At 38.5% G+C, this 11,172-nt stretch overlaps 1 protein-coding gene and 1 pseudogene across 1 annotated transcript; both read left to right on the top strand.

Annotated features, from left to right (window-relative positions):
* Window positions 1-1,503: 1,503 nt before the first annotated feature.
* Window positions 1,504-2,196, top strand: LOC125931310 (CCR4-NOT transcription complex subunit 7-like; annotated as a pseudogene).
* A 6,384-nt stretch (window positions 2,197-8,580) lies between these two features.
* On the top strand, window positions 8,581-10,827 carry LOC125932175 (spindlin-2). Its single transcript, XM_049644656.1, has one exon. The coding sequence runs from the start codon at window positions 9,577-9,579 to the stop codon at window positions 10,351-10,353; it is 777 nt and encodes a 258-aa protein (XP_049500613.1). The 5' UTR covers window positions 8,581-9,576; the 3' UTR covers window positions 10,354-10,827.
* Window positions 10,828-11,172: the final 345 nt, after the last annotated feature.

The raw sequence follows: 11,172 nt of genomic DNA, 5'->3' as shown, positions 1-11,172 counted from the left end.
TTTAAAATTTTTCTGCCTTAGAAGGCCTGGGTGGCTCAGTCGGTTAAGCGTCTGACTTCAGCTCAGGTCATGATCTCACAGTTCCTGAGATTGAGCCCCACATCAGGCTCTGTAGTGACAGCTCACATTCAGCTCACATGAAGCCTGCTTCACATTCTGTGTGTCCCTCTCTCTCTGCCCTTTCCCTTCTCTCTCTCTCAAAAATGAAATAAACATTAAAAATACTTTAAAAATTGTGTTCAAAAATACCTATCAATAAAGAAAAAAATGAGGGAACATATTTGCAAATCATGTATCTGATAAGGGGCTTATGTACAGAATATATAGAATACTTGTAATTCAATAATAAAAGAAAACACCACTCCTCATCAGGGAAATACAAATCAAAACCACACTCAGATTTCACCTCACGCCACTCAGAGTGGCTAAAATGAACAAATCGGGAGAGTATAGATGCTGGAGAGGATATGGAGAAACGGGAACCCTCTTGCACTGTTGGTGGGAATGTAAACTGGTGCAGCCGCTCTGGAAAGCAGTGTGGAGGTTCCTTAGAAAATTAAAAATAGATCTACCCTATGGCTCAGCAATAGCACTGCTAGGAATTTACTCAAGGGATACAGGGGTGCTGATGCATAGGGGCACTTGTACCCCAATGTTTATGGCAGCACTTTCAGCAATAGCCAAATTATGGAAAGAGCCTAAATGTCCATCAACTGATGAATGGATAAAGAAATTGTGGTTTGTATACACAATGGAATACTATGTGGCAATTGGAAAGAATGAAATCTCGCCTTTTGTAGCAATGTGGATGGAACTGGAGAGTGTTACGCTAAGTGAAATAAGTCATAGAGAGAAAAGCAGATACCATATGTTTTCACTCTTATGTGGATCCTGAGAAGCTTAACAGAAGTCCATGGGGGATAAGAAGAAAAAAAAAGAGGTTAGAGAGGGAGGGAGCCAAAACATAAGACTCTTAAAAACTGAGTACAAACTGAGGGTTGATGGGGGATGGGGTAGAGGGGAAAATGGGTGATAGATATTGAGGAGGGCACTTGTTGGGATGAAAACTGGGTGTTGTATGTAAGCAATGAATCATGGGAATCTACCCTGAATTAAAAAGCACACTGTAAACACTGTATGTTAGCTAACTTGATTTTAAGTATATTAAAATAAATAAATACATAAAATAATTAAATAAAAATAAAATAAAGAAAAAAAAATATGGGTGCAAGAGGCAAGGATACAGCATGGTGTTGTGTAGGTCAGCACCCCCTTTCCCAATTCTTGGGCATGAAGTGTCTTTGGGGCACCCGCTCCTGCCTCAGCTACTGCCACCTACACTACAGATGGTTGTTGTCTCTATGGTGAGGAGGAAGAAGAGGAGTGCCAGATCAAGGGCAAAAGTACAAAAATTAAAAAATAAAGTGTTTTATGAAACAAACAAATCTTCAATCAAGTGTAACATTTTGATGCTTGACATCTAGACTACTTTCTGCTCTCACTATGCCAGCAGTAACTCTAGATCGTAACCAAATAATTTGTGAAGTTTGGGCTTGCAACCTGTATGAAGAGATGAAGAAAATTCATTCAGTTATCTGAAAATATAATTACGTTGCTATGGATACTGATTTTCTGGGTGTGGCTGCAAGAATTTAGGAGTAAGGCTGACTATCAGTACCAACTATTGCAATGTAATGTAGACTTCTTAAATATAAGTTGGCTAGAACTGACATTTATGAATGAGCAAAGAGAATACCCTCCAACAACTTCAACTTGGTAGTTTAATTTTAAATTTAATTTGATGGAGTACATGTATTCCCAGGACTCTATAATGATACTAAAAACATCTGGCATCCATTTTTAAAAACGTGAGGAAGGAATTGAGACCCATTACTTCACAGAACTTCTTATGACATCAGGAGTGGTCCTCTGCAAAGGGGTCAAATGGTTATAATTTCACAGTGGTTATGATTTTGGCTATTTAATCAAAATCCTGACCAACTCTAACTTGCCTGAAGAAGAACTTGACTTCTTTGAGATCCTTCAATTATTTATTTCTAATAATTTATGATGTGAAGTACTCCCTGAAGAACTGCAAAAAATCTCAAAGGTGGTTTACGGGAAGCTGCTCAACAGTTACAGCTGGAACTGATAGGACCACAACATCAGGCAGGATCTGATTGTTCACAGGAATGACTTTTTTGAAAATGAGACAAAAATGAAGACATCAGTAGTGCCTCTTTCTCAGTTGGTTTTTAGGTTGAGAACATTAAAAATCTTATGTCAAAAAAAGGAAAATATAATTAAAAATGGGCAAATTATTTGAATAGATGTTTCTCCAAAGAAGATATACTAGCAGTCAGTAAGTGCAGTAAAAAATGATAAACATCATCAGTCATTAATAAAATGATAAGCAATAACAAATGTTAGTATATAGAGGAAATTGGGACCCTCACATACTCTTGATGGGAATAAACAATAGTTCAACCTCTTTGGAAAATAGTGTGGCAGTTCCTTGAAATGTTAAACATTAGGTTACTATATGACTCTCCTAGGTGTATATTCAAGAGAAATGAACACATTATATCTACATAAATACTGGTATGCAAATATTCATAGCAATGCTATTCACAACAGCCAAAAGGTAGAAACAACGCAAATGTCTATCAACTGATGAATAAATAAATATGGGGCGCCTGGGTGGCTCAGTCGGTTAAGCATCCGACTTCGGCTCAGGTCATGATCTCACGGTCCGTGAGTTCGAGCCCCGCATGGGGCTCTGTGCTGACAGCTCAGAGCCTGGAGCCTGTTTCGGATTCTGTGTCTCCCTCTCTCTCTGACCCTCCCCTGTTCATGCTCTGTCTCTTCTGTCTCAAAAATAAATAAACGTTAAAAATAAATAAATAAATAAATAAATAGTATGGGATTTCTATACAATGGATATTTATTTGGAAATAAATTAAGTGATAAGTGATACAGGCTGCAAAATGGATGAACCTTGAAAAAAATCTTGCTAAATGAAAGGAGCCAGACACAAAATATCATATATTGTATGATTCATCTATATAAATTGATTAGAATATGCAAATCTATAGACACAGAAAATAGATTTGTGGGTGCCTACGTCTTTGGGCTCTGTAGAGAAATAGGCAGTGACTGAAAATCGGCACAAAGCTTCTTTTTGGGGAAATGGAAATTTTCTTAAACCAAGTGTGGTTATGGTTGCCCAATATTGTAAAATACTAACAGCCACTGAATTGTATGATTTTAAAAGGTTAATTTTATAGTATATGTATTATATCTCAATAAAGTTGTTATAAGAATCAATGAAATCAATTCTCCTTACAAACAAGAAAATAAAAATTATATTATTATCTCAATAAGTGGAGGAAAAGCACTTGACAAAATTAAACATGTATTTGCAATTAAAAAAAAACTTTCAGTGAACAACAAATGGAATGGAACTTCCTTAATGTGATAAAAGACATCCATAAATAATCTACAACTAACATCATACTTAATGGTGAAAGACTGAATCTTTCAAAATAGCAAGAATGACCCCTCTCACCTCCACATTTCAGCATCATACTGGAAGTCCAAACCAGGCCAATGAGAGGGGGAAAAGAAAAGAAAAGAAAGGAAAAAAAAAGAAAAGAAAAGAAAAGTGCAGAGACACAGAGAGAAGTGGGGATAAGAAATAAAGGCAATAATGATGGTGGGGATGAGGAAAATGATGATGATGACGATGATGACGATGATGATGATAGTGATAAAAGAAGCAGAGAAAAAATCTGAAGCAAGAAATACTGCTTGAGAGCTCTTGGATCCCCCAAATTCTTGCCTTGTTTATCTTTTTTAAGTGTATTTATTTTGAGAAAGAGAGAAAGAGAGAGAGAGAGAGAGAGAGAGGCAGAGAGAGGGAGACAATCCTAAACAGGCTCCGTGCTGCCAGTACAGAGCCTGATGCAGAGTTCAAAATCAAACCATGAGATCATGACCTGAGCTGAAATCAAGAGTTGGATGCTTAACAAACTGAGCCACCCAGGGGCCCGTTTCTTGCCTTGTTTCTTGAAGAAGATTCTGGATTGGCAGCTGGATGCCTATAACTTTATCTCATGGTAGTTCTGCTAGGTGATAGTAGTAAGAGGAAATAGCCCAAGAGAGATCAAATTCTTACCATAGGGTGGGTCTGTATAGGGACCTTATGCTTCCTAAGTCAGGTGATTTTGCCTTGACGGAAGGAAAAGTTCTAACTGTTCCATTGTCATCAGCTCCAACTATAACTGAATATAGCTGGAAAGTGGCTGAAGATAGAGATAACACCACAGTTCTGAAATTCTTTCCAATGCCATAATTCACATGTATATAATGTACATTTTATGAAGTGCTATCTTAAAAGCCATAATTATATCAAGACGTTATTTAAGATATTTTATACTCACATAAAAAATAGCAATAAAACCAAAAGAGAAAAAAGGAAATTGATTATAGAAGACCCCTCAAAAAGGCCTACATGCTTGTAATAAATAAAACTTTAAAAGAAAATTCTTTCTGTTCACAGACAATGATTGTCTATGTATAAAATCTCAAAGTATCTTCCAAAAAACTCCTAAAATTAATAAATGAGTTTAACAACTTTGTAGGATGTAGAGCCAATATAAAACAGTTAATGACATTTGTATATACTGATATTAAGCAAATGGAATATGAGATTATTTGAAAATTACATTCATATTAGCACCAAAAAATTCAGTACTTAATAAATATAGCAAAATATGTGAAGGAATCTGTGTTCAGAAAAATACAAAACACTGATGAAAGAAATAAAAAACCTAAGTAAATGGAGAGATATCACGTGATGATTAATTAGAATACTAATAATGTTGGGACATCAATACTTCCCAGTTTGATCTACAGACTGAAAAAAAAATCTATCAAGAGTTTTTTTGTTTTGTTTTGTTTTGTTTTGTTTTTCTTTTAGATATCAACAAGCTTAATCTAAAATTTGTACATGAGATTGGGGCGCCTGGATGGCTCAGTCAGTTAAGCGTCTGACTTCGCTTCAGGTCATGATCTCACAGTTCATGTGTTCAAGCCCCATGTTGGGCTCTGTGCCGATAGCTAGGAGCCTGGAGCCTGCTTCGGATTCTGTGTCTCTCCCTCCCCCGCCGCGCCCCCCCCACTCACTCTGTCTCTCTCCCTATCTCTCCCTCAAAAATAAACATTAAAAAATTAAATAAAATAAAATTTGTACATGAAGTCAAAGTTAATAGAAGAGCCAAGTAAGTATATTAAAAGAGAAAAAAAACAGAATAACATTGGAAAATTCACACTATCTAATTTCTAGTCTTATTCTAAAGCTTTGTAATTAAGAAAGTGGGTTATCACCAAAAATAAAAAATAATTTATGTGAGGTGATGAGTGCATTAACTGACTTGATTGCAGTATTTCTTTCACCATGTATAGGTATATTAAAATACCACATTTCACACCTTTTAAAAATCATGTGGTACAACCTAAACATATACTATATTTTTGTCAATCATGTGTCAATAAAGCTTGGGGAAAAATAGTGGGAGTTGGTGAATAGACAACTTGTTCAGTGGAATAACACAGAAAGGGCCAAAATAGAGTCAAAATGTAGTCAGCTGATTTTAGACAAAGGGCAAAGGCAATTCAATGAAGAAAGGGTAGTCTTTAACAAATGGTATCAGAAAACTAGGCAACTATATGCAAAGAAACAAATCTCAGCATATACCTCATATCTTAAACAAAAGTTAACTCAAAATGGGTCATAGACCTAAAGTAAAGTGTAAAACTCTAAAATTTAGAGGAGAAAGCATTAGAGAAAATCTACACTGGTTTCACAAAGAGTTTTAGATATAGAACCAAAGCAGTCCATAAAAGAAAAAAAAATTGCACTTTATCACAATTAAAAACTTGTTTTGTGAAGAACACAGTAAAAAGTCTGCAAGTACAAGCCACAGACAGGGAGAAAAAATATTTACAAATCACATATATAAAATCCTCAAAACTCTACAATAAGAAAACCCAGACCCAGTTTTTTAAGGGCTCCTGGGTGGCTCAGTCAGTTAAGCATCCAACTTAGGCTCAGGTCATGGTTCATGGGATCAAGCCCTGTGTTTGGTTCTCTGCTGTTAGCACAGAGACTGCTTTGGATCCTCTGTCCCCACCTCTCTCTGCCCCTCCCCTGCTCATGCTCACTCTTTCTCTCTCAAAAATAAACATTAAAAAATAAATAAGCATTAAAAAATAAATTATTTTTAAAAGACAAATGTTCAGAAAAAACAATTTAACAAAGAAATTATGCAGATGACAAATATGCTTACGAAAAGATGTTCAGCATCATTAATCATTAAGAAAATACAAATTAAGACCATAGCACAACTTGTCAGTGCACACCAATGAGTGTGGCTAAAATAAAAATACTTACATTACCAAATGCTGAGGAGGATTCAGAGCAAATAGAACTCCTGTACAATGCTGGTAAGAAAGCAAAATAATAAAGCTACTTTGGAAAACTTTATAAGCATTTTTTATATATCATCATACATGTATATTCTGCGATAGAGTTTAAAGGTAACAAAGAATGTTAGAGATATAACATGAATTAAAAAAAAATAAATATTGATTAACAAAACAAGCTGCAGAAAAATAGCATATGTTTGATAAAACTTATGTTTAAAATAAAGCTCAGCTAAGTTAGATTATGAGACATATCAGAGTTTTATATGAGACTTGCTGACAGTGTAATCATTAAGAAAAAAAGAATATATTTCTTGAATATCTACAGAGGGGATTTATATAATTAAAAAAAAAAGTGCCAGATAAGGTTGTAACTAAGTGCAGGATTGGTTAGTTTTATAAAGTATAGAGACATCATAAATCTTATGAGTTGTATAGTATATACACCTGGTTTATAATGATCCAGAACCATTTCCAAGAAATGTCAGGTGTGAGCCATTGAAAGAGAACTATTATTTTTCTCCCCACAGTACATTTAAAAAATAAATATGAGACTCTTAAAAACTGAGAATAAACTGAGGGTTGATGGGGGGTGGGAAGAAGGGGAAAGTGGGTGATGGGCATTGAGGAGGGCACCTGTTGGGATGAGCACTGGGTGTTGTATGGAAACCAATTTGACAATAAATTTCATATTTAAAAAAATAATAAAATAATAAATATGATGCCGGGACCCCTGGGTGGCTCAGTCCGTTAAGCTTCTGACTTCAGCTCAGGTCAGATCTCACAGTTTGTGGGTTGGAGATCCAACTCAGGCTTTGTGCTGACAGCTAGGATCCTGGAGCCTGGAGCCTGCTTCGGTTTCTGTGTCTTTGTCTCTGTGCTTCCTCTGCTTGCTTCCTCTCTCTCTCTCTCTCAAAAATAAAAACATTAAAAAAATTATAATAAATAAATAAGATATAGAAAATGCACAATACCCATTCACAAGTGTATATACCATATTTATTACATATTTTATATCTTATATACCATATATAGTATATACCATATATAGTATAGTATAATATATAGTATATTTAAATCTATATACATCTAAAGATAGTTAGGATATACAAAAATTGAATGATGATTGTAAGCATTAGAGAGGGAGAAATGAATAGAATTTGGGCTAAAGAAAAAAGAGAATTATATTTTATTATATTATATATATAATATATACCATATATAATTATATAATTATATAATATAACATAATATATGTATTATATTATATTACAGCTTATTTCTACTTTTAAAGGCTTCAATAAAAATAAGTAAAGTTAATTTTGAACAGAAAGTGTTTAGTATTTCTAGTATTGCTATATATACTGTATTTTCAAATGTCATAAAAAATGATTGTAAAAAGAATTTTTAATGACTGATTTGGCAAACTAATCCCAGATTACTAGGAGATTAGAAAAAGGCTGAAGGATATAAAGTGTTAATATTTTGCTGCAAGCCTTGGGGAATAAGAAGTGGATTATTTTATTCAGATGAATTTTCTGAATTTTACACAATGTCCACACTGTGCATGCAATTCTTTTGCAATCAGTGGAAGAATTTTAAAAGGGAGGAAAAAGTAAAAAAGAAGGAAAAAAATCCTCAAGATGTAAAGTCTGGTAATTATCTCGAGATTTGGTCAAGATGGCAGACTGAGGTGCTTTTCTCTCCTCCTACTTCAAATTGCTTTTAATGACAGGAAAGGAAGGTTTCTGTATATAAATAATAACTCTAGACGGGCATGGGGAAAAGAAAAGGCAGATTCCTCGAGGATAGAAAGCAGATGGGGCAAGGGCACTGAGGTGTGGGCTGTGAGGAGGAGACTGGGAGCCTCCCCGACCTGAAGAGTGGGTGCCAAGGGAGGGAGGGGTTGTGGTCCCGGAGGCTCCTTGCTTTGGAAAGGGGCGGGGCTGGGAGCCAAGGAGAGCCTCCCAGGCCTAGGGCAGCGGTGGTTGTGAGACTTGGGGATGGGGTGGGGGAGCGCGGTGTTTGGCAGGAAGGGGAGGCCTCTCTCCTGGCAGGAAGCTGCGCTACGGGAAGAGGGAGGAGACTGCGGCGGCGGCTGTGTCTGGTGGGAGCCAGATGTGGCAGTGCTGCTGCCGCCAACAGTGAGACTGAGAACCCATGAGCCGAGTGCTGGGGACACCGTCTCCATCTCCGCCTTCCTCAAAGCGCTCCAAGATAACTTCTTGCCTACGGATCCTCCCCTCTCAGCTCCTGCAAGCACTCACCTCATCGTCTGCTGATCCTCTTTTGCCTCAGGTTCACAGCGGAGGCAGCGCGGCAAGGTGTCCCATTTGGGCACGTGAGGCCCGTGATCCCCGGACGTGGGGAGGTGGGCACTGGACTAGAAAACGGGAGGATTGGGTTGGTGGGTGTCCAGCAAGAAAATTGGGGTCGGTATTCTGATGAGTTATGAGGGAGAGTAAAAAGGGTGATTTGGGGACTGTGTGTGTGTGTGTGTGTGTGTGTGTGTGTTTGGGGGAATTGAAGAGCACCTGGATGATGTACAAAGGTAGCCAGGCATGAAAATACGTTTGTTATAGGCGCTCAACAGGAAAATGGGGATGACCAGAAAGAGACATGAAGGAGAGGTGAACACCAGGCAGAAGGCATGAGGATGGGAGACAAAAGGGATTAAGAATAGGTGGCCATGGGCAGGGGGCAGGCGGAGTGACATTAGTAGAAATGGAGCAACGAGGTGGAGGCTAAGAAATGGTGAATAGTCGTGTTTGGTGTGGGGGTCCTAGGATGGCAACAGAGGATCAGGCATTATGCAAAAGAGCCTGCTCTCTCTATCTGGGGCCTCAACCACCAGGACCACAACATTCACTGCCTCTCTAATGCTGCAGCACAGCCAAAGAAGCCTGGAGGGAGGGCACTGAAGACAAACATGCAATAGTCTTTTGATATCCAGTATTCCAGCTGGACACATTAGAATGATTTGGGCTGAATGTACCTGGTGCCCAAGAAGTTTGAGATACAAAGGGAAAAAAATCTCACACTATAATACACCAAATATTTCTCCCTAGCCCCTTTCCTCCTCCTGCAGGCATGAAGACCCTTCACAAAAAGGCAGCTGCAGATCAGGAAACCAGGGAAACTGATGATCACCACATTGCATCTGCAAATATGAGGAAGAAAAAGACCTGTCAAAAGAAGCAGAGGGGCAGACCTTCATCCCAGATCCGAAGGAACATAGTGGGCTGCAGAATTTCACACGGATGGAAAGAAGGCAATGAGCCCATCACGCAGTGGAAAGGAACCGTTCTGGATCAGGTGCCTATCAATCCCTCTCTTTACCTGGTCAAATATGATGGGATTGACTGTGTCTATGGACTGGAACTTCACAGAGATGAAAGGATTTTAAAGCTTAAAATCCTTCCTGATAAGGTGCCATGTTCTCGAGTCACAGATGTGCGCCTTGCAAATACCATAATTGGGAAAGCTGTGGAACATATGTTTGAGGGTGAGCATGGTTCCAAAGATGAATGGAGGGGAATGGTCTTAGCCCAAGCACCTATCATGAAAGCCTGGTTTTATATTACCTATGAGAAGGATCCTGTCTTATACATGTACCAGCTTCTAGATGATTACAGAGAAGGAGACCTCCGTATCATGCCAGAGTCCAGTGAGTCTCCTCCAACAGAGAGGGAGCCAGAAGGAGTTATAGATGGCCTCATAGGTAAACATGTGGAATATACCAAAGAAGATGGCTCCAAAAGGACAGGCAAGGTTATTCACCAAGTGGAAGCCAAACCCTCTGTGTATTTCATTAAGTTTGATGATGATTTCCATATCTATGTCTATGATTTGGTGAAAAAGTCCTAACTGTTAGGGTACACTTTGCCACATTGGTGAGAACAAATGTATACTTTGTAGATATGCAAAATAATGTTGCTTTTCAGTGTATTGAAAGTTTAAGGGTCCCTGTTAATTCAACATCTTTGCCAGCATAACTGTTGTTTTGTTTTGAAAAATACAAATTTATGTGGACATGACATGCTGTGTGTAAGGACTTTGTCATGTTGAAAATATTGGGTGTGTTTGGTGGATGGGGCATGAAAGGAAGGGACAGCTATAAATGCAGGCTGTGAATAAAGTTCAGCTAGTATCATAATCAGTCATCTAAAAATGGAATAGGACTTAGCTGGTCTGGTCTAGAGAGGGTGGAGGAGAAGGAACTAGAGATGGGCTGTAGAGGGAGGGAGAAGTGAAGGTGACTGCCTAGGAAGAGGTGGGGCAGGGCCAGAAATGGAGAGACTCCCTGGGGGAGGGATGGCCTAATAGAGAGAGGCACACAACTGGGAGGGGGTGGAGAATAACGGAGAATGAGATCTTGGGGCTTAGAGGAAAACAAACAGAATGCCTTGAGTAGAGAGGGGCTCAAGGTAACTTAGCGCAAGGTCTAGAGCAAGGGGGAGGGGGAGCGGGAAGAGGTATTTGGCAGGAATCTGGAGGGTACTCAAAGGGTCTGCATGAGTAAGGAGCCATAAGGGGAGGAACACTGAGGAAGACAGAATTCCAAGCAGAAAGACTGCCAGAGTAAGTGAGAATACAGAGAAGGAGGTGTGAGGAATGGGGTCCACGAGACATGGGAAGGCCCAGGAAAAAGTTGTACTTCTGGAAGTAGCCACATTGCCTTCCCTC

Source organism: Panthera uncia, chromosome X (assembly GCF_023721935.1).
Source record: "Panthera uncia isolate 11264 chromosome X, Puncia_PCG_1.0, whole genome shotgun sequence".
Lineage (NCBI taxonomy): Eukaryota > Metazoa > Chordata > Mammalia > Carnivora > Felidae > Panthera > Panthera uncia.
This window is presented reverse-complemented; position numbering and strand designations above follow the sequence as displayed.

Coding starts and splice junctions, on each gene's coding strand:
- LOC125932175 (XM_049644656.1), top strand. CDS start 9,577: ATGAAGACCCTTCACAAAAAGGCAGCTGCAGATCAGGAAACCAGGGAA.